This window comes from Anopheles ziemanni, chromosome 3, assembly GCF_943734765.1.
Source record: "Anopheles ziemanni chromosome 3, idAnoZiCoDA_A2_x.2, whole genome shotgun sequence".
In the NCBI taxonomy this organism is placed as follows: Eukaryota; Metazoa; Arthropoda; class Insecta; order Diptera; family Culicidae; genus Anopheles; species Anopheles ziemanni.
Window position 1 is genome coordinate 41,278,328 of NC_080706.1, and position 24,361 is coordinate 41,302,688.

At 43.2% G+C, this 24,361-nt stretch overlaps 1 protein-coding gene across 1 annotated transcript; it reads left to right on the top strand.

Moving 5' to 3' along the window:
- The first annotated feature begins 1,845 nt into the window (after positions 1-1,845).
- On the top strand, positions 1,846-24,165 carry LOC131288956 (spastin). Its single transcript, XM_058318140.1, has 6 exons — positions 1,846-2,587; positions 17,938-18,108; positions 18,478-19,074; positions 21,905-22,152; positions 22,330-23,206; positions 23,285-24,165. The coding sequence occupies exons 1-6, from the start codon at positions 1,846-1,848 to the stop codon at positions 23,446-23,448; spliced, it is 2,799 nt and encodes a 932-aa protein (XP_058174123.1). The 3' UTR covers positions 23,449-24,165.
- Positions 24,166-24,361: the final 196 nt, after the last annotated feature.

The window sequence follows — 24,361 nt, forward strand, 5'->3', positions numbered from 1 at the left end:
CGCTACCGCTCGGCTGTCGCGGACCCCCGAGGGCTTCATTTGTGGTTTTACCGAAAAGGCAAAAGTGCACCTTAGCATACTGTTCCGGTTGCTCATCCCTTAATTTATGGGGTAACATTTACAAATCGGTTGAAAAAACTTATTAATAAATTTTTATTTCATTTGAAAATACCAACCAATCTAAATCCCAATAGAATCAAATCGAAAGAATCGGTGAAATGGCCGTCAAATTGCATTCGAATCTTTGGAATCCGCGTAGGGATCTAATCTTCGGGTCTTCCGAATCACGATTCTGCCAACACTAGACAGTAGTGTTTTTCGTTCAGAATAGTGATGAGAAAACTCCAAAATTTCAGGAGCAGATTAGATCATTTGCTCTCAGTCAAAGATCGGATCAGATCAGAAGAGCATAATCGTACTCCAATGCCATGCCGCTACGGGTAATGGCGTCACTAGGATCATAATGGAGCAGATCAGATCACATTGCCATAGGTCTACAGGTAAAGAGCATATTGGATCAGATCAGAACACATCGCCATACCGCTACGGGTAATGGCGTCACTAGGATCATAATGGAGCAGATCAGATCACATCGCCATAGGTCTGCCGGCAAAGAGCGTATTGGATCAGATCAGAACACATCGCCATAGCGCTACGGGTAATGGCGTCACTAGGATCATAATGGAGCAGATCAGATCACATCGCCATAGGTCTGCCGGCAAAGAGCGTATTGGATCAGATCAGAACACATCGCCATAGCGCTACGGGTAATGGCGTCACTAGGATCATAATGGAGCAGATCAGATCACATCGCCATAGGTCTGCCGGCAAAGAGCGTATTGGATCAGATCAGAACACATCGCCATAGCGCTACGGGTAATGGCGTCACTAGGATCATAATGGAGCATTTGCTCTCATATTTTCGGATCAGATCAGATCATATAATCAAGAGAGCAGATCGGATCATAAGAAGCTATTCCTTCTTCTCATCACTAGTTCAGAAGTTGCATGTTGTTTGTACGGACGGGAGCGTACACTTCTTCCGACTATAAACACATTTTTCTTGTAGTGCATCGGTTCCCATTGTGTGCCCTTGTGGTATAGATTTATCTGTTTCTTCCTGCGTCTGCAAGTGCAATGCGCAGGGAGCAGGAGTCATTGTGTAGCAACGGTAGCCTTCGGAAGCAGAAGCCCAGTCTTTGTTTCCGTCGGTTTCGTAGTGCAGTGGAATAGAATACCCCTTCCGTGTGGTGTGTGCTGGCGTTGTCCTTCCTGCAGCCACTACTCGGTTGCTGTGTTTGCACACAGAGCATCTCAAGGGGATTATGAGTAGTGAATTCACAGTATGTCCTCACGGCAACTGGTAGTCCCTGTGAAGAATGTGTAGAAAGAAAGTTTCTTCATGGTAGTCCCGCTGTCCGTCGTTATTCTTTTGAAGCATCCTTCAGCGCGTACGTGTTTTCTGCGTGCGGAGCGTGCGTACGTTTGTTTCGAGTAATGTATTATGTGAATCGTGAAAAATCATCGTAGTGAGCTTAGAACGGCTACTGTTAACTCAATTGTTCAATTCTGCTAGGATTCTCCTATACGTGGCGTGTTGATCTTTGTTTCTTGTAGAGAAAATTGTGACCATTGTTGTGTTGTTTGAAGCATCAATCGAATGATTCAGCACCAACCATTGGGTGTCCAATAGGATTGGATGCTGCAGATGGTCCTCGGTGAGCCTATCCTGTGATCGAAGATTGACGAGGCATCTCTTCAGAGGTAGCGAGAAGGTGCGCACCCGGTTCGGCTGAAGCAACCAAAATAACCTAGAGGCTCACAGCCGACGTGCTGGTGTGACCGATGGTTCGCAACAAATACACGCTAACCACAACTGGCAAATCGCCTAGCAAGAAGGCCCGAACCGGCAGCATCAGCAAACAACACGACGCCAGCGACGACGGCGAGACCGGCAACCTGGACAGCGGAAGTGGCAGCGGGGGTAGCAGCGGAAGTGGTACTGGCGGCGCAGGCAACAGCACGGCCACCAAACGATGTGACGGATCGGTGCATAAGCAGAACCTTTACATTATTTCGTTCCCCGTTATCTTTGTGTTCAACGTTCTGCGTTCGCTGCTGTATCAGTTGTTTATTATCTTTCGTTACGTGTACAACTTTACCACGAAAGTCGTATACAAACCGGTGAAGAAAGAGTGCGGGCTCGAAATTGTGATTAACACCGACCACGGTCACCATCATCATCACCACCATCACCATCGTCATAGCAACCACAGTATCCACGCATCGCCCGCTACGCATCAGCCGCAACAGCTGCAGCAACAGCAGCAGTATCTGCAGCAGGAGCAGCAGCATCCCAGCAGCTTGGGCGACGCTCAGCAACAGCAGCAGCAGCAAGCGCATCCTTTGCAGTGCTCACACAGTGGCATCCTAGTCAACAGTGAAGGCCGCGAAATGTCCATCCAACGTTCGGCGAGCGGAAGCCAGGTCGGCCCTGGCGATCCCTTATTGGCCAAGCAGAAGCACCACCACCGACGTGCGTTTGAGTACATTTCGAAGGCACTGAAAATTGATGAAGACAATGAAGGTAATTAAACACTTCTTAAGATTATGCAATTCATACAATGAATATGAAATCTATGATGGGATTCGATTTTATCAGAGTAATTCAAAAGTGATATGAATTAAGTTGTTTCTCGTATATTTCTAGAGTAATATTCATCACTAATACCACTAATTTTTAAAATATTATTTTGAACATTTTCAACTTCAACAGGCATTGTTAACTTAATACAATTCAATCAACGAATTTTTCACAATTCTATTGTTTGTTTGGCAAAGCTTATGCTAAATGCAATGACTATAACGCATAGCTAAACATAACAAATAGCAATAACATGTTCGGCAATTGATGTTATGTTTTACATTATTTTTTAATACTAAAAAACAAATTTAGTATATTCTAGACATTGTTTGAAGTAAAACATCAGCCAATATGAGTTTAATTTCGCAGTACGAAAGTAATTCAAAGTGCTTATCCACATCTCAAGAAAATACTACTATCCGTAGATAAATAATCTATTGGGTACTTATTCACTCAAAATTTTGTATAGGTCTGCAGCATTGGTTGAAATCTCACTGAGCCGATCCGGGGATTGCATGCTGTTGCACATATATGCATTTTTCATCAAATACATTAATTTATCTATTCATATACTTTTTCTTCAATACGTAAAACGAATAAGGGTTCATTGAATACGTTCAAAAACGCTGGAACTTGTAGCAAGTTCTTTACGTCCGGGCTAATTTCACTTACCAAATGTCCTAAGAGTGTGCAACTGTCTGACTGAAATACTGACATTTATGGAGTGTACAGAAGAAATACAAACAAAAAAATCATGTTGAACATCACAGCAGTATACTTCCATCTATGGTCCACCCGGCAGAACAGAAGAGTTTTTATCCTGAGGAGCCAATGTCAATGTGGAACAATTTATTTTTATTATTGCACTACAAAATGTCACTCGATTCGTCAGTGCCAATTCGGTATATGCTTACTTGTGTCCTTGTTTCGGTCCCTCTGTGGACGCGAATGAAAAAAAACTGAAATGGTGGAACTAGTTTTCCCGTCCCGGTTCATACCGAAATACATGGGGATTTCCTCCATCGCTGCCGAAACGATGTGATTAATCTTATTTTCCCCCCAGCGTTCGTGCCGGGCGCCAGTAAAGACGGGAACGCTAACGCTTTTCAAACTTTTCCCCTTCCACCGTTCCCCCTTCCGCCATTGTGTGGGGAAAGTTGCCTTTTGTCGTCTGGCGTTCCGGCAAGCGGTGTGCGAAGCCGACGGGATTAAACGATGCAGGAAGGTTTTTCAATTCCACTTGCAAGACACGTAGTCCCTGGGAAATGTCCCTTCACCAGGCCCCGCCCCAATGGCTTGTGTGGAGTTGGTATTGCACTTTTGTGCGCTGATTAAAGTGCAAAAGTACATACAGTCTGGCAACAACATTGCCCTGGTTTTGAAGCCGGGGCTACATTAGGGACGGTGTTGAACTTTTACTTCCATCATTGTCAGCTGGAAACGAGCTGTAAAGTAATTGAATGTCTTAATTTCACCTCGGAGCATGGTTATTATTCGCCTGCTCACGAAACTGCCTGCCATCTGCTGCACGGCACGAAGCCGTACGTCTTGTCCCTCTATAAAACTAGAGACCTTTCGACTTCGGAGCATGTTTTTGCCAGGTTCGCTGCGAAGGTGATAAATGGGCACGTTTGCATAAAAGTGTGGCTACCACTCAAGGTGAACTGCCTCTTTACCGGTCGAGAGGAGGGCTTGGGGGTTTACCAAAACTTGCCACCACATCGACCCGCCGGCCGGAGGTCATTCACTCGTTAGCATTCAACCACACACTGACGCCTGTCTGCCACCGGACCGACCGAGTAAGAAGTGGCCAGTTACGAACGATGATGACTCATCCAGGAGACGGTTGCCTTCATTTATGCGTCCTTAAATTTGCAACCCTCCCGGCGATCAAGCACCCGGAGCCCATTAGAAACTTTCTTATAACCACTGCATCCTTGGCCAAAGTGTCCGTGAGGCGAAAGAACGCAATCGGGGACACTTCACACGTCCTTCATATCACTATTTCATATGACTATTTCGTTCGCACGCAATGGGGTTGGAAACATGTGTATGCTCACAATGTGTCGAGTTTAATGATGCGGGAGAAAGCATGTCAAAGTCACCGAAACCAATTACGGGAGACCCTGGTGCACGGACCCGGTCCTATCCCAACACTGTCGAAGCAAAGGTATGGCTAGGATAGTTTCATAGGACGCAAGACACAACACACAGTTAAAAATCGATGGATCCAGACGCGAAGTTATTAAAAATTCAGTGTTTCCCGGCAGACTGCATGTCGACAGGTTTTTGTACGTTTTATTTAGCTGCGTATCCTTTGAGAAGGGAATTTCCAAAATATTTATAGACATTGACTAAGTTAGTAACCACTGTTAAGTAAGTAAAAAGTAAAAAACCAATGAACGTTCCATTGTGGATCGACATTATAAACCCTTTGTAGTCGTGGCCGTTTTTCCTATGCGCGAACTAGGAAATCAGACAACTATTCCAACGGGAACTGCAAAAACAATTTTAAACAAACAAAAGAGTATGAAAAGACAATAATCCAGAAGTTTATTTATTAATTCGTGAAAAAAAGTTAAATTTCATAAAAATATATTCTTTGTATAATTTGGTATGAAATTTTGCAATGCCCAAAAAATTAGGTTATGTCCCCATGCTGCCCTACTGCTTTGCTAGGGTGAAGAAGGGGTGCGCCATCAAAAAATATCAATGGAGTGAAGTATTCATAAATTCTTGATTCAAAAATCAAATAATTGTTGATAAGTTTTTTTTAGATTGGTATAGATCAGGGGTCGGCGACATGCCAGGTATTTTCTCTGGCCTATAATAAAATCTTATCTCAGCTCTTGTTGAATTTTATCACAATATTACACTTGTTTTGCGGCACGATCTTTGAAAACTTTGAACGAGCTGTCCAATACCAGACGTTTGCCGTATAGTTTTATAAAGACTTTTCAATCGCAGTTTCACTATTGGCTTTTCTCGAATTACCCAAAATGTAACATATTTTCTTTACTGTGATAACTATATTTTTGACACACCAAAATATGGTTCACATTATTCAACTCATTGCTTTAGTAAAATAATCTGAGAACATGATTAATTTGAAGGATATGAAAAGACATTGAATAACAAACAAACAATATGTTGAAAACGTACACGAACCAAAGCTAGGTATCAAAATAAATGGTCAAATGTAAACTTTATTATATTTTTTCTAATGTTTATATTACTTTCCGGATTAGAAAATTGACGCTTCGTTTAAAAGGCGTTTAATGAATCTTTCGAAAAATCAATACATCGTTTGAGGTATATGGCCCACTGTTGTGGGCTCTTTTAAATCATCTGACCTCTTTCAAGAAGCCCCTGGTATAGACCATCAATTAGTGATTTTTTTCCATTTACGGAATGTTTTTTTCTTCTTATGTTTTTGTGTATGGTTTTAGTGTATTAAAAAAACAACATTTTGTCATTCATTATCTTAAAATGGCATGTCTGTGAACAGGTTAACAATTGAGTTCGGTTGGGCTCCTCTAGGGCCGGTCAGAGGAGTTGGTAGCATCTGCTGGGCTGAGCAAAAGGTTAGCAACATAATTAATTAGTTAAAAACTAAAAAATACAGTTTAGAACAAATTAGATGTGAAAAATGCCATTCAAACATTAATAGAGTCGAGAGAAAAGAGGACGATTAACGATGTAATCCGTAGTTTGTAGGTAAATAAAATATGCCAATGCCCCACCTGGTTGCCTATTCAAAGGCTTCCCTTGTTCTCTAGTTTGCATTCAAAAGCATGCACGATCGATACGGACGACTAGCGACGTTAATTATTATGCTCCAGCGTACCCTCCGAGGTGCCAAAGGCCGGCCACTTCAGTGCTCACCACCCTAGTACTTTGTGCAACTTACGGAAGTAACACATTGTGGGCCAACGTTACCAACGAACAGACGATCATCGCCAGTTGGCCATCCGATATGCGCTCGATTCCAGCATCGCTCGACTGAACGGCCAATCGGACGAACCGGAGCGCACATGGGAAGTGCTAATGAATCACGTTCCGGTACAGATCGAATGCGTTGATCGAATTTTCAAATCGGATTTACGTTCGTTCTTCTCCTCCGATCTTCCCCAGCACATTCCGTCGACCACCAAGTGGCACAGTTTCGGTTAAGCATGTTGCAGCAAACCCAATTGAAAAGGCTACCCAGAGGCTGTGGTGGAGCCGATTCGCAGCAGGGCTTGTGGGGTGCTGGACACCCCACGGCTTCAGGCGCCATTTATATGCCCTACCGTTTCCGGACATTCTGCGGCTCCATTTTTGTCACACTCGCCGGAAACTACGTGCTAAACGAATTGTGCGAAACTCGGGTGAAGTTGCGACCCTCGGCGTACGGACCGACACGGACTGAAAAGTGAACCACCGGTGGACAGACAGACACACACATATTCACACATTTCGCACGACGACGATGATGACGCTTTCTAACCCAAATGCCATTACGTCGATGGGTCGTGGGCTCCATGTGGTCCGGTCGTCCCAGCCGGTTACAATCGATATACTTCTGCTCCAGAGCCAACCCCCTCCCCCACCCGAGGATCCCTCCCGGGCAATCGGTGTGCTGGAAAGGATTCTCATTTTTATTCGTCAAAAGCTTCCTGCTTTTCTCTGCCTCCTTTACGCCGAACGAAACGGTCGGGACTTTATATGAGCACAAAAATGTGTGACCAGAGGGTTGGCGAAACAAAGCAGAAAAAGGAAACACTCGTAAACATAACGACGACCCGTACCCGTCGAAGACTGACTGCTCTGGTGGTTGGTGGACAGGCCAGGAAGGCAAGCAAAATGTTGGTCACTAATAAACGGATTAACCGTAATTCGCGTTTGTCCGCACTGCTGTCGTAGGACTGAAGGGTTCACGGACAAGGGCGTTTGTGTGTTCAACTTGTTCCCTTGCAGGCCTGTAACGTTGAACCGTAAAATATACCAAATGAATGGGATGGTTTCAGGAAAAGCGCTGATTTGGTTTGATTTTGTATTTATTTTCTTCGTCGATTTTGGAAAAAAATCCTATTAGGATAAGTGCACCCGTAGTGGTGCTAGTACCAATAGTGGTTGTACTAAAATCAAATCCTAGCGCTAAGACAAAATATATACAACAGCGTTATTTGTCGTAGTATTAAATGAGTTTTGATCTTTTGCGGAGTGTCCTAAAAGATTAACCTTGCCACCTCGCAATATAGAAGCTACGAAATTCATATTTCCTAAACAGGTTGTACCAAAATGCTGGATTCTTTAAGAGTTTTTAACGAATATCATGATTCCCTTAAGGCTATAAATCACTACAAAATCATTCAAACTATTTGATTTCGCTACTTACATACACCAACATAATTGATTCACAACAAATTATTTCATTTATGCCTCAAGTTTATTTCCACACGTAACAAACAAAAGAAAGGAACGAATACACTTAAGTTCTATACCGTTGTTGGCAATATAATCAGAAAAGTTTGGTGATTTTTTTCTGTTTCTACAAAACTGACACACCTTTTAAAAAAAAATTTAACAAAGCAGTATGATCGGTTACAAAATGTCCCATCAAAATAGTAAATTATTTATAAATGAGCTTTTTAAAATAATCTTCTTGATTTGTTTGTCCCTCTGTTATGATTGAAATTGTAATTTTACGTAACATGAAAGCACGATCGTTTGATGGTTTCGTTGGTTATCTACCTTTACCAACGTTACCCAGCCAAACATCGTAAATTATGCCCCGTTTTGCCTCCACCTCTTTCTGTGAGGATATGAACATTTTATCTTGCCTCGGTCGAAGCACACCCCCAACCCTCTGGTCATAAAGAATATCACCAGAGTTACGTCTTGTAAGTTTAATCAATTCCTGCAAACGAATGGTAGACGGCCACCTTTCCTTTATGCTTGAGGGTGCTGCCCGAGACGTCTTGGAACAAGTTTTGTTTGAAAGAAAGCATAAAAATGCTCTGCACCAGAAGGATTGCTTCACACTCAGACAAAGAAAGCGGAAACATCATCCTTTTTTCATCCCCAAGCTCCAAACAATGGAGCTTGCGGACGAAGCCACATTTTCCTAGCACTTTCTATTTGTTCGGCTTGTGTACATGTGCTTTTTGTAACAACCATCTTACATACGTTTTTCTATAAGTTAATCCTGGCACGATTCTCCACGGTACGATTACAAGGCACTGCAGTGGAAGACGTATTAAAATAGTTCCAAGTCAATATTGAGGTACGGGTCTTTTCGACATTCTCGAATGGAAACCACTGCTGCACCTGTTTTGGACATCGAAACTGTTGAAGGTTGGAGAGAAAAATTCTAGCCCCGACATTTGACGGAAAGAACAGACCGTGGGTGTGAAGGTAACGTAACCTGTCGCGACGACTTTAATAGGTCTGGGAAATTGAACCTCCAGCTCTTCCCTGCCCTCAGTGCAACGTACACGTACGTCCCGGTACGGAATAATGACGGATTGAACATGCTCACACGGCACGAATATTTGCTGCGTGTTCCACGGAACTATAATTTTCAAAGTCTCGAACCCTGTCCAACACCACCCTGGCCACCCTGCTGCTCGACCTAATTCTCCTGCCGCCCGCCATCATCTTTGCAACAAGGTTACGCTTGATATTGGGATCAAGTGCAACCAATGGGGTCTGCAGACACTACGGGCTCTGCAAAAGGTAAGCATATTGGCGATCAATGCTATGGAACTTACTAAACAAAGCAGCATGCCATAGGAAAGGTGCGTGTCAGACAAGGATTCTATTTTTTCCACGTCGTCTACCAACAAAGGACAAGAGAATTACGTTTAAAATGCACACGCATATGTTTGGAATGCCGCAATTTTCTGCAAACACGGTGTAGTTTTTCACGGTCATATGAAGTCGTATTTAAAAGACGACTGAATAAAGAAAAAAAATTGTCAATGGGTTAAATTTTTAAAGGATAACAATGAGCTGTTTTACATCTACGAAATATGTAAGAAAGTTTGATTCAAAAAATACCAATTTAATGTGTTATAATAACGTATTGAATATATTAAAATTTTTGTATTATTTTTTCATCGTAAAAGATAACATTTAGAATGATATAAAAATAGGAATAATATGAAGACAAAATAGTATTTCGTTTGAAAATGCTGTGAGAATTAATTAAAAATCAAAATCACATTGAGCTAACCGATACAACTTTCATGTGATATAAAACAGACGTTTTATACAAGTTGATCGATGTAATCTATATCAAAGAATGCAGATATTTGTGGTTGCCGTCCTTCCAAGTTAAACTTTTCCAGTTTCAAGGAACATAGCTAAACTAATCAATATGTAAAGATCTATCTAAATAAGGAATCTCAGCCGCTTTTAATTACAGTACCAACATTTGCAAAAGTCGTTTAAAAATAGGATTTTGCATGGTATACGTACTTTTCGTTGGTCCTTCCCAACGAAAGGAGAACCCCTTCATTTTATGATATTTTCCCTCGTTTCTCATTAGCGCTGGTGAAAACCAATTAAAAAATGCTAATCAAAAACAATTCTCCCTACGCACATTCCATATCCTGCTGCTTGCCGCATGGTCATTTCACTAATTCACACTTATCAGATGAAAAGCACAGTCATGTCCTTTACGGGGGTCCTCTGCATTCGCCTGTCCGGAGTTTATTTATAAACCATGCAATCTCACTGGTAACCACAAGATAAGCTGGAGAGATACGCTTGATTGCGCTCAATAAACTCCCGTACGTTGGGCGGATGGGAGAACCTTAAAGGCGAAACAGGTGTAAATGGTGTGTTTGAAGCCGGTAGGCCGTATGTTGTGGGAGGCAAACGACCATGGTCGATCGTCTGTATCCTTTACCGGAGGGGTCGGCAAACTTTTCCAGGGTGTGGGCTGGAATGAAGGAAAACTTCAAACCATTGGGATTAACATTCCGGGTGTACGCCAGTTTGTGAGTCTATTTCTCTGACTTATAGTAGATAAAGCAAATGTGTAAATGAATAAACTAACTTTTTGTGTAATGAAAAACAAAAGGAATAGAAAGTTTTATAAAGTCATATGACATAGGGTGAAATTTGCCGACCCCTGTATTTACTCATGTTTTTGTTGGGTAGCCATATGTTCATCGATTGGTGGTTTGTTGGGCAACCTAGTGTTCCTCTTGATGGCCTCAACAGAACCAAACCTGTTAGAACATGTTTGTGCAAGACTGTTTCCATTTGAGCGCTCTCAGTTTAGAGAATCGCAACCGACAGCGTGACTCACAGACTTAAGCAAGTTTCCATATTGAGATAGGTTCCATAATGGGTCGAGAACACATTTTTGTTTCAAGCTATTCGATCTATAAACTACATCCTTTCGTGACAAATTTGTTTGAAAACAAAAATTATAACTATTATATTATTATTTTCCATTTAAGGTACCATATATTTTTCCGTGTGTAATATTTCACCCTCGACAAATACATCACGTCACGTTCCCGTTGGGGAAGTCCATTCACCTCCGCGTCCAGCGGGCACAAACACTCTCACACCCAGTTCCCTCGTCCTGTGGGTAACATATTTTCGATTCTGCGCATAATTCCACCAACTCCTCCAACATAAGCTTAACGCTGGGACGACAGTTCTCGCCACACCGTATTCTTCAAACTCCAGCCAACCAAGCGGCAGCCAAGCTAATGGATCGGAATTCAAGTAAACAGAACCACCATCACCACCACCACCACCGCCACCGGTCCCCAAAGTGCTGGGGAGCTGGTCAGCAACGTGGAGGTGTAATATTTGATTGCTAACATTACGCAAGCAACCCCTCTTGCGCATGATGATGATGATGCTGCTGTCGTGACAACGAGACGGGTGCGGAAAGGGAGGCCTCTGCAATGGGGGGGATGAGTTTTGCGTGAGTTTTTGGGGAAGATGAAATTCCGTTTGATGAGTTAATATGCGAAACCAATTGATCAGAAAGCCTCGGGAGAACGTGGGCGTTTAGCTTGAAAACGGAAGCACTTGATGCTGGTAAATGGCTTTCAATGCGTTTCAAACAACCCACGCCTGGTTTTGAGAAAATGAAATCTCCTTAAAAATGGCGCTACCGCCGGTTACGGTTGGTTTGTGCCTTTCGCTAAACATTTCCACCCCCCAGGCCTGGTCAATCGATAAATGTTCGATCCAACAGTGTGACCCTTCTTCGTATTTAAGGGCGGCCGGTTATTCTATTTATTTTCGATACCGAACAGGCAATGAAAAATCTCACGTTTGCTTCATTTCTCTTTCCCCGCACGCTCGAGAAGACGACGAACGTGGAGTTACATTGCAATGCTAAAAGGTTCTTCCTTTCCCGTCCCGGCCCACGTAACCCACGGAAAGGTGCACCGATCGTCCCGCTTACTTTGAATTCAGTGTTGGCAATTCCTTCTCAACAAGAGCCTGCTTCACACGCCTACAAGCTGGTACTTTCCTCTAGTCCGTTTGATCTCCATGCGGTATACTCCGGTGCGGTGGGTGGTTGAACAACTTTCAACATAGCGTGCTTCCCTCGAACCGAACAAACGAACGGGGAAACTTTCCACCGGAATTCTTTGTGGCTTGGAGGCAAAGGCGAAATATGCTTTTACAATAAGCGCAACGGACTGACGGACGGATGCTTCGTAACAACACCACACGATGCCTTTGTGCGAGCCATCGTTCCTTCGTTATGCTGCACAAAGGATACCCATCAGACTGGGCCAGAACAGACGCCCTCTTGCAAATGTATGTATGCTGCAAAGAAGTGTGGCAATTTATTTTTTCCTCCTTTGTAATGCTTTTATGTTGTGATTCCCTCCAGACGACATCGATGTCCTTTTTGCTTTGCCCTTTAAAATGGACAACCCCGAACAGATCCCCGATGGTATTAGAACGACGGTGAGCTTTAAAGCTCCCCGGTGGTACACGACACGTAACCGTGTCTATCCTTGTCCAGGGGGGATGCTGCTGCATATTTGAATGGTGTGAAAACAGCACACAGAAACATGTCGACAGCTCTCCTACTCGACGATGCTTCCACATGCCGCTGGAGACGGTATGTTTCGCATCAACATCACACGACGGCCATCATCCGGTGACAACGTTCATCGCAGGTTACTTGCTCGGAGGTACGATGCTGAAGAAAATGCTACTCACGACTCAGGCTCATAATCCGCCAACGAAAAGAAGCAAGCCAGGAAAGAAAGCATGACACAACACTTGAAAGTAATACGTGCGCAAGATATGAGTGACTTCTTCGCCCGGCGAGAAACGATGAATCACTTTGTTCTATGTCCTTGGAACATCCTTTGAGTAACGCCACCGTGTAACAGCGTCGTATGGAAAGGATGTGTTTAACATACTTAGCTCGAATTAACTGGAGCTCATGTAGGAAATAATTTCATCGTCATAATAGACGTCTTTCCGACGTGTACCAGTTTGCCTTTCGGTAACTTTCTACGGAGCTCATGGTATTTTTCATAATCTGATAGAGTTATATTTTCCCTTGATAACGTTATTGTCACAATACGAACAAGCGTATAAACCATTGTTTAACCGAATTAGGAATATGTATTCTAAAGGGCTTTGGACAAATATATTTTAAATTTCAAAAACATCTAAAACAAATTGGAATGGTATCAAAGCAGCAGCAGTTTTTTCGATGATTTTGATTACGAGCAACAACAAAACATAGTAATAATTGATATAGAGCGAATAAAAGGAGGTAACAATTAAGATGCATAACTTTTTTTCTTTTATTTCGTTTAAAAAGTTCATCTCTTACAATCTCTTTCCTTTTTTTTAAATCTCACTGAAAGAAAAATACCGTGGGCTCTTGTTAATTTATTATAGCACAAATTCTTTCACGATATTCAGAAACCTGTTCTCCTTAATATGTAGGAAAATTCTGACAAATAGAATCCATCAGCATCTAATGCATATATTTAAATTCGGCAATTATCATTTCGGTTTCAGTTTGCTAAACGTATTCAAATTGAAACATAGCCCCCATTTGCTATACAAAAGATTGAATTTCATGTTCTACCCATCGCCACAGACGGTGTACCAACGTTTCGTGCAGCATCACCGACCGAGCAAGTTGTTCAGCTGGAACGGTTCGTTCGTTTGTTTGTAAATTTGTTGCAAACAAGGTATGATTTATCCATTTAAGCCGCATCGTCGCCATTCAATCCCGGTGCGATAATGAAATGCATCCCATCGCCACCGGTGGTTCGCTGCTGCGGTAAACGAATATGGTAAACCAATACTACCGTCGTCTCCACACGAGATGCAGTCGATTCGATGCCAAAAAATGGTTTATCCTGAGAACTTTCTCCGCTCACGGCACTGCCAAAAGCGAGCCGACAAAAGCAGCACCAGCAGCAGCCGCATCCATCTTGCATTTGCCTTGCTATGGCATAGCTGTGTGATGCAAATTTAATGATTTTTCAATAAAAACATGATGCATCTCAACGATTCACACGTCGGGAACGGCAGCACCAGTAGCTTGACTACAAGTTTTAAGGCTTAAGAAGCGTAAATTTCTGCTACTGAGCTTAAATATCTGAACGAAGTGGGAAATGGAAAGGTCATGGGGAAATAGAAAATACGACAAGATTGTAGACTTAACTCCTGTGCGACAAAATAATTTAAAACATAAAAGATGGACAAATAACTCGTTAAAAGGCGACGAGTTGTGCAAAAACGACCAACTCGAGGATGGTTTAATATCAATTCAGCAACAAGTGGTTGATTTAATTAGGTAATAAATTTGGGAGTTTTCCATAATACGTGGGCGGACCCAAAAGTAACGGGAATCGGGTTGTAGGGAGACGAGGGGGAAAAGGGGATCGGGTTCAATATTTTATTTTAAAAGCTTAACATGTTCTTGATCAGTATGCAAAGTTTAGTTTCTGTAAGTGCATCCGCTAGTCTTTGAGAATTTTTTCAGTGTAACGGTTTTAGTGTTTTCGGCGATTTTGTGAGATGACCAAGTGAAACTGAGGTCAACCTCGTTCTGAGCTTCAAAAGCGGACGAAAATGTTTCAGAAATCAACAATCTTGTTCAGCATTTGTTTATCCAGGATGGAGGATAAACTAAAAAAATCCACCAGGCAGATTTGAAAATGTTGAGGGAAAACAGCTGGAAGAAAACGACGGATCCGTGGCGAGACTGGTTCTTCCACGAAACTGAGACCACGACAACGCACCTGCCCACAAAGCGCTGTCCGTGAGGCAGTTTTTGACCGAAAATGGCATGATACCGATTTTTCCATCCTGGAGGAACACATTCTGAACAAGGTTGTTGATTTTTGAAACATTTTCGTCCGCTTTTGAAGCTGTGGGGAGCTCAGAACGAGGTTGACCTCAGTTTCACTTGGTCATCTCACAAAATCGCCGAAAACACTAAAACCGTTACACTGAAAAAATTCTCAAAAACTAGCGGATGCACTTACAGAAACTAAACTTTGCATACTGATCAAGAACATGTTAAGCTTTTAAAATAAAATATTGAACCCGATCCCCTTTTCCCCCTCGTCTCCCTACAACCCGATTCCCGTTACTTTTGGGTCCCCCCACGTAGTTGATTCTTACGATACGAAGTAACGTTTGAATTGAAAAAAATAGGCAAATTTTAACGACTTTTCATGCAAAACCAGAAAGCGGTAGTAACTTTCTATTGAAAGCAAAATAAAGAATAGCATTTCTTTTAAATGCGGAACAAGTTTGACAACTTTATCATTCAAACTGAATCCGCAGTGGCCAAAACATTACACCAACTACGTTTGATTATATGTTGGAACAACCAGCTTTATCGCAGAACGTACTCGTTTGATGTTGTGAGACGTTTTCTCTCCGCCGAACTCAGCTGATTTGATTTTTGACTGTTTGGACTGTTTGGTTGGTTAAAAATCATTTTGGTCGCATCAACTGGCCTTATAGTTAAGACAAACTTAGAAAAGATGGACATTGTTATACAGATATGTAGATCGAGCCGAGCTTACTGGCCATCGTACTACTAAAGTGATGTAACTTTACAATAAAATTTACTTCAATCAATTAGCTTGATTGAGTTTTTTCTTATCGCCAACGAAAATGTGGGTCTTTTTATTTAAATAATGCAAACGTTATTTTTATAAACACATGAGTTGAGTTTATTGTAACAAAGTTACTTGTTTATTTAGTTAATAACGCAAAAAAATGATAAAAAAGATAGCATCGACCTTAGCGCTCTCGAATCATCATCCTGGAGTATGCCAGTCCTTCCCATTTATTTTTGGAATGATACCAACACATTGCTTTGAGGCCCTCCTTTACTAAGTATTTTCCATTTAAGTTTGCATAGTGGCAACTGTTGTACCACCAAGCTCCTTCACTTTCCACCGCACAGTTGGTGCCATACAAATCATTGTCTCGGTCTTTGGTCGTAAATTTGCTTCCAATGTGCGGTCCGAGTGAATCGCCCGCAGTGCCCGAGAAAGCTCCAATCTTCTTCAGCGCGTACAGTTCCGTTTCGTTACCTACTTCGAACTCCTTGTATCGGGCGAACCGGTACGCCCCTTGGAAGTCCTTGATCTCTATCAGCAGCTCGACGGGCCGCCGAGATGTAAGCCGGTGGAGTCGCTCCAAGCCCAACCAGTGCTCCTGGTAGGGACTCCCAAAACCGTTCCGGTATTCCGTCCAGTTTCGGTAGAACTCCAACGATCCATCGAAGCGCGACTGAATCACCAGCCATCCGCCTCCGAAACTGGTCTGCTCACAAAACGCCTCGAACGGTGGATCATCGTCCTGGTCGCTTGGTTTGATCGGATACACTGCGGATGCCTTCGCCGGTGCCTCCATACACGATCGGAACGGTCCTTTCGAAGGCTGACAGCTATTCGAAGCCGGTGAAGTGACCAAAAGTTGTCCACCCTTGGAAGGATCTGCCTCTGCGTCGAATTGAGAGATTTCCTTGCGCATCTGCTCATGGTTGGCACAGGCGGCCAGTCGCGTCAGGATTTGCTGAGATAGCTCTTGTAGTACCGCCAGGTTATGATCAGCGTTGTTGAAAATAGTCGCAAGCTTCGCCATCTTTTCCGCAAACTCTTCATCACGCTCCTTGAGTCCAAGCTCGATCGCGTGCTGCTTTTTTTGAAGCTGGGCTTGAAGGTAGTCCAATTTGGCCATCATCAACCCTATCCAGTTTCCAGAGGCTTGCTGCTCGGTGGCATTAGTTGCGCATTCCTTTGCCGCATTTGAAGCAACTTGGGAGACGTTCACTAAACTATAGATCAAGATCACAAACCATGCTCTTGAGTACATGGTTTTCCTACGGAACGTTCGTACAAAGTCGTACGACCAACAACACACTTCAACGATTTCTGGCATTAGATTGGCTTTATTCGGTGCTATTTATATCTAAATACTGACACAAGACGAGTTGAGATAACAAGAACCTTTGTAGATTATGAGTTAAAGGCTGATTGCGCGACGTGCGGTATGATGATTAAGCCTGCAACCAGTTATTTTGGCTTCTTAAAGTGTCTGTGGTTTTGGTTTGGTTTAACCACCGGAATGATAAGATAATGTAAATTATTTAGGTTTGAAGAAATTGTTATGTATTTGCAGATTAATTACAAAGTCACATGATTTACCATGATGGTTTTAGACATTAAACGTCCTTATGGATGCATATTTTGAATCTAGTGCACAACAATTCTGTTGCATCCATCTTTTACTTTTTTGTTTTATATTATTACCCAAATTTTCAGTCTTTTCGACAAATACAATATTTTTCTCCATTCATCTATCATCAATCCCGACATTTTGCCGATTTTGTATGATTAGGTTAGAACAAATATGATCATGTTGATCACAACCTTGATGAACAAAGTATATTGCAAAAATAATGCTTTGTCGTTGTAATTTACTTTTGACTTCCGTTTATTATAGGTTTATTCGCTTTATTTAAAACATTTATCATGTATATTTCGAAATTAGATCCATGTGTCCAAGCTAACTTTTTACATCAGCCCCAAACAATGAACAAAGCAGAGAAATATAACCTACTTAGACATGGCCAACTAAATTATTCTGGACCGCATGCCCTTTAACGTACCATAGAAAGCCAGAAAGTGGCTCCGGGTTAGGGACGTTGAAAAGATTAGAAATAATCACAAAACACATCGAACACGTGTTGAAAGTTGCCTCTACAGACAGTTAAATAATGCAATTCCCCCATTCAATCGTTCCGTTTCCTACACTTGCAGATCAGAAAGAGCTGGCCATCGAACTCTACCGGAAGGGCATCCTGGAGCTGGAGCGGGGCATCGCCGTGGAGTGCTGGGGTGGCCGTGGGGAAGTGTGGGAACGAGCGCAACGTTTGCACGATAAAATGCAAACCAACCTTTCCATGGCACGTGATCGGCTGCACTTTCTCGGTACGTATGAGCGGAAGGATAATGGTTGCCACTCCGCAAAAGGAGCAGCCAGTGTGCTGTTGTTGACGTTAGCGTATGTGTATGATGGTTTGGTTAGCGGGACACATAAGCGGGCACGAGGTAGAAGATCGTTGAATCGATTCGTAGGTGATTCACATTTATCGCGCGTACAACCTTCCTTCAGCAGTATTTGTTGAACGCATTTTAGAGTTGCTTTGCATTGCTTCTCCTGCTTTTAATGGACGCTTATGTATTTGTTGGTTTTGTTGTTAACATTACATTTGTTTGTAGTAGCCTATCCCGATCAGCATTATTTATTAGTTGTCCTTAGTTATTTGTCTTTATTTTTTCAATTCCCTCTCCCACCAGAGTGCATGTTGGAAGCCCAAAGGCTTGAATTGGTCGAACTCGAAGCTAGTGAGGTAGCAAAACGCAAACACACTTCCCTCCAGCGTCAGAACACGTTCACACTCAGTAGTGACTTGGGTGATACCACCACCGCAACCAGTGCCGTCCATCATCAACATCATCGTCCTCATCACCACAGCCCGTCGACATCCGTCGTTCATGGCTCCTCCACCCCAAACTCCACGTCTTCGTCGTCCTCGTCGTCGTCGTCCTCCCCGGCAGCAAGGCAGCTGCAATCGCTGCGAAACACAGCCGACAGCACGGGCGGCGCGGCGAAATTTAAACTGCCCATGTTTATCCCGTCCAATCTGAGGTCGCCGGTCGCGAGCTCACCAGCGACCGCCAGTGACAGCCCCTATCGGGAGCCCAAATCGAAGCAGTACAATTCCGAGAACCGGATAATATCATTTAATGAAAATTGCACCACCACAACACCGTCCCGTAGCGGTGGTGGTGGCGGGTCCACCACCATCCCGGCGACAACGACGACGATGACGACGAGGACGAACGGCGGCACAACTCCGCAAACATTGGCCATTAAACAAACCCACAATGAAGGTAAGCCCGTGCCCGATGGGTTTCCTCGCTGCGACCGCTGCGGATACGAAGGAGGTTTTTATGGAAGCTTTCGTACAAGAAAGGATAACGATAACGACTGAAAATCTCATCGCTAAGACACGGTCGATTTAATAGCTGGTGGATCAAACAGACAGCGAGAACCCAAGCGAGCATGGTCGCATGGGTCTTATTATCAACAGGCTGATGGGAGGAATACTATGAAAGCAGCAACAACAACAAAAAACAACGCAACTACCCCACGCTTTCGTTTAGCTTCTCAAAGTTTCCTTCGCTTCTTTATGATTGTTTATCATTAAGCACAGCCCTGGGATGGCTTTTACTCCCCGTCCAATTAGTCATAAAAAAGTGTGCATGCTAATTTCTGTGTCTTTTACAAACACCCTTTTTCTTTACCTTCGCATTACAGTCTAACGCCATGTTTAAAGCATGGTTAAAGCACAGAAAGGACTAGCGGGTTTTTATTTTGGTTGTATAGTGCCATTGAAACATGAATTTACTGTAGAACCGGATAGAATATATGAAGCAGAGTTCGATTATTTTTTATGGATAAACCAAGATTGGATTAACAAATATACCCATCTTTGTAATACAAGGTAAAAAACGAAATTCCAAAAGACATATGACGTGGAATATTATGAAATTTATGTTCGGATTTTGTTGGATCAGTGACTAAAAGCTCAATTCCTTAAATACCTACTGTTTAATAGTTGAAAATATTGCTTTGGTATCATAATCCAATGTTTGAGAGCTTTCTTATACCTAGCGGAGAAATAGAAGAGTGGATTCAAAAACTCTTAGCTCCAAAGGGGAACCAACAATTGTCCTAAACAGCAGTTGTTTACAAATCATAAAAATATTCAAAGAAGAATCCACATCACAACATTCTGAAACTGAACTAGTGTATCAGAAAAATTTGGAATGTGATTTTGGACGTAGTTTTAGTTTTCATTTCGAACAAAAAATTGCTATCATCTTTGAAATATTCGGACAATAAGGATTCTTGTCTTAAGGCCTTTCTAAACTTTTCCCTTTGCGTACATGGATAGTCTGTCTCCTCGTGCAGGACAATCCTCTATTTATCTCGTTGTGTAAACATTAATGAGTGAAGTAAGGTAATGTGAGGCAAAATGGTCTAACAAGAGGAAAACATAAGTGCAAATCCAAATCCACACAGATCGATTCCTTACCCTGTCTTCTACTACCAAAAACTAATAATACCTAAATGAAAAAAAAAAAATCTTAGATTGTTATTAAAACGTAACATCACTTTTTACCATTGATAATTTAACTGGAACAATGTACGGTTTACGCCAGAATGTAAAATTTATGAAACCAATTCTGATTATACTTAATAGATGTCTGCTTGATTGCAATTTTTTATTTTAACAATTTCTATAACTTAAACTATTGTGAGGAAATCTTGTGTGACTTCAAGCAAATTTTGCTTTATCCTGTTTACTCTGTTAAGTCTTAGTTAGAGCCTTCTATTGTACATACGACGTATTAGATATGCATATGAACATATTCTATTAACTAATATTTTTGAATGCCTTAATTCAGCTAAAAACATGCCGGTGCATTTCACCCCACCAGGGCATCTCGCCACTCTTCCCGCTATAAATGATTTTATTTGAGCTGGTAGACATCCGAAAGGTTCTCATGTTCTCCATGGTCGGTCATGGATTATGCAATTTACAATCACAAGTGTTCAGTTAGTTACAAGATGAAGGAAAAATAATGTTTTTCTAAGTTATCTGGATTGCAGCCAAATTTATTTCATGAAGACCAGACAATCTCAGTTTTTTAGTTCAATTTATTATACACATATGCAAAAGGATAAGAGCATAACAATATTAAATACGGAAAAGAGTTAAAAGTTTTAACGCTACCCACTAGAACATTTAGGGGTAGAAATAGTGTTCACCGTTATGGCTCTGTTTTTCCTGCTGAAAAAAACTATTTACCCTAAATTACTCTCATAGAAGCGTTTCGTTTATTCGACCCACCATGAACTTCCCAATTTAAGTCCTTGTTAAGCACGACGTTGACAACATTCTTTCGACACCTTTAATTTTCTTCGCCGCCGGTAATTCGTGCATTCAACCCGACCTCAATAACAATGCCCCCACCATACCGCAGACATCCAGGGTCGGTCGGCGAGGTGTCCCTTGTGATTATGTTTCCGGTTGTTCCTTCGATTGTTTATGGCTTCCATGCTTCTTTTTTTCCTCGCTAGCTGTAGACTACTTCTCTTGAATGGATAGTAAAAGTGGTTCAAATAGACGCCTCCCCTTAGATTTGTAGTATAGTAGTTGTTTTTTCTTTCTTTTTGTTGATTTTGTGCTTTACACATCGCTTAAAAAATATCTTCAGAAAGTGTAAGGAGCGAAAGATAAAGTGCATGCATGGATGTAGTCTTTTAGTCTTTTTTTAAATTGATTTAGTATTATTTTTGTCGATCATAACCTGCAATGATATTATTCTATTAATTAGTTTTAAAATGCATCCTATCCACCTAACTATTTACACCACAGATCAACCGGTTGAGACTTTCCGGTTTCCGGTTTCCGGTTGAAATCATTTGATTTGACACCCCATATTTTCAGCATAGCTCGGAAATCAAACCATCGAGCTACGGTACGATTTCGCCGGTCGTTGGGGACAATTTTAATATTTCATACCTTTCCTCGGGCACTTCACACACTCGTACAAATCCTCCCTTCCCGTGGTACGAACCGTCGTTATCACATCGTTAACCATGGTGCGTTTTTTTCTCTTTCTCCTTCACATCCTTTCTACCGTCGGGCAGCATCCGGCCGGAAATTAACAGTTGGCTACAAGCGCCCCGGCAACCTGGGGGTGATGAATAAATCGCAAACCCTCCCGCGCAGCATGGGCGGCACCCGGACGACCCCGACCGGTGGAACCGGCATCACCGGCGGCCTATCGAACGGCAGTGGCTACGGTGCCAATGGGATAGGTGGAGGCGGTGGTGGGATGCCAAAGATTGTGCCAAAACCGGCGGCAACACCACCCGCCATTCGACGACAGTTTTCGGTGAGTATTTGCAACCTGCCTTCTCCGGGGTGGTCGAAAAAGGATGTCCTGCCGTCGGGAATCGATTGCAGACTGGAACTCCCTCCAGACACTGAGGATTAATGTGTCTCTTTTTGTCGTCTGGCATTTCCTCCCTAATGCTATCCCGTTCGTTGGTTTGTTTTCCACATTTTACAGATTCCTGGCAGCTCGCCAGTCCGGAAAGCTAGCAACGGTTATGGCAGCAAAAATACCCCACCACCAGCACGGTCGAAAACTCCCCTCGGCGGACAGCAGCAGCAGCAGCAGCAGCAACAGCAGCCACAAATTGTCGTGAAGGGCGTGGAACCGAAGCTGGTGCAGATCATCATGGACGAGATCGTCGAGGGCGGTGCAAAGGTCGAATGGCAGGACATTGCTGGCCAGGAGGTGGCGAAACAGGCTCTCCAGGAGATGGTCATCTTGCCTTCGGTGCGCCCGGAGCTATTCACTGGCCTGCGTACGCCCGCCAAGGGTCTGCTACTGTTCGGTCCGCCCGGCAACGGCAAGACGCTGCTCGCCCGGGCCGTCGCGACCGAGTGTTCGGCCACCTTCTTCAGCATATCGGCCGCGTCGCTCACGAGCAAGTACGTGGGGGACGGAGAGAAACTGGTGCGGGCATTGTTTGCCGTGGCCCGCGAACTGCAACCCTCGATCATTTTCATCGACGAGGTCGATTCGGTGCTGTCTGAGCGTAGTAGCAACGAGCACGAGGCCACCCGCCGGCTGAAGACCGAATTTCTCGTACAATTCGATGGCCTACCGGCAAACTCGGAGGCGGATCGAATTGTCGTAATGGCTGCCACCAATCGACCACAGGAGCTCGACGAGGCGGCCCTCCGTCGGTTTCCGAAGCGCGTTTACGTGACCCTGCCGGATCAGGACACGCGAGAGTTACTGCTGCGACGACTCCTCCAGAAACAAGGCGCTCCTCTCGGTGATGCCGATCTGAAGCGCCTCGCGCTGCTCACCGAGGGTTACTCGGGTTCCGATTTGACTGCGCTGGCCCGGGATGCAGCACTCGAACCAATTCGAGGTAAGTCGCTTTCGGTGGTCTGCGTCACGTCGCAAACGAAAGCTCGACCAAAATCAAATAAATCTCTTCCCTTTGCAGAACTAAATGTCGAGGAGGTGAAAAACATGGACCCGACCAAGCTGCGAAGCATTCGCGAAAGCGATTTCCACAGCTCCCTCAAACGCATCCGGCGTTCGGTGGCGCCGCACAGTCTGGCTGCGTACGAAAAGTGGCTGCAGGACTTTGGCGACGTTACGCTGTAAGGGCGACGACGAATCGGAGGACACATCGAAGATACTTCGTTGACGCACAAAATGGCTTTTAACGTGAAATTGGGGAGAAAAAAACCCGCAATTAACCGCTGGCCCGGGGATCGACCGAAGATGGGTGCTGCATACAGCAACCTTAAGTCAACTTACGCCGTTGGCCGGTGGAAATGGACCCCCGCAGAGGTTGTTCCGAACTCCACCGAGCATAATAAATAACATATGTATTCGTTGCTAGGACTCAAGAACGCGCAATGGTGCTAACAAATCATTCACTCGCACTTTCATTCTATTCGTTTCGATTGAAGCTCGTCGGAACTGGGAACAGTTCCAAACATCTTCGGCGCGAACGCGCACCTCGGTACCATTTCGGTTTGGTTGTGAAATTGAGAAGATTGAACATAAAACAAGACTATTAGGTTACGTGTGTAATGTAAATGTTATTTTTGCTTGCCTATAGATTTGTTATAACTACATCTACACCAGATGCTTTGCGCCAAGTTATTGTTTGTTCTTTTCTCTAATATTTTTCGAAAGGATAAACGTCGGTTAGATAAATGCAACGAGAGCGAGGATGATTTTTTGACTAACGCCATTAATATTAGCGGAATTTGTGGACAAATCTCGACCGATAAAAAAGCGCCCATCAAACTTTCAGAACTGGAAACGAAGCCTTTCGCACCACCCGCTGTAATGTATATAAACTGAATTCGAACGGCAGCTCGTAGGGCCGGAATCGCGCAATATTCCAAATGAACACCGCATTTGCACGATTGAAGAAAATACACCCCGGATTGGAACGAGATATGCCACCAGTGAAGATAACCAGCTGCTTAGGAATTGTAATGAAGTGAATCAGAAGCGAGGAAAATTCAATAAAAGACTATACTACAGTCACCGATAAATGCAT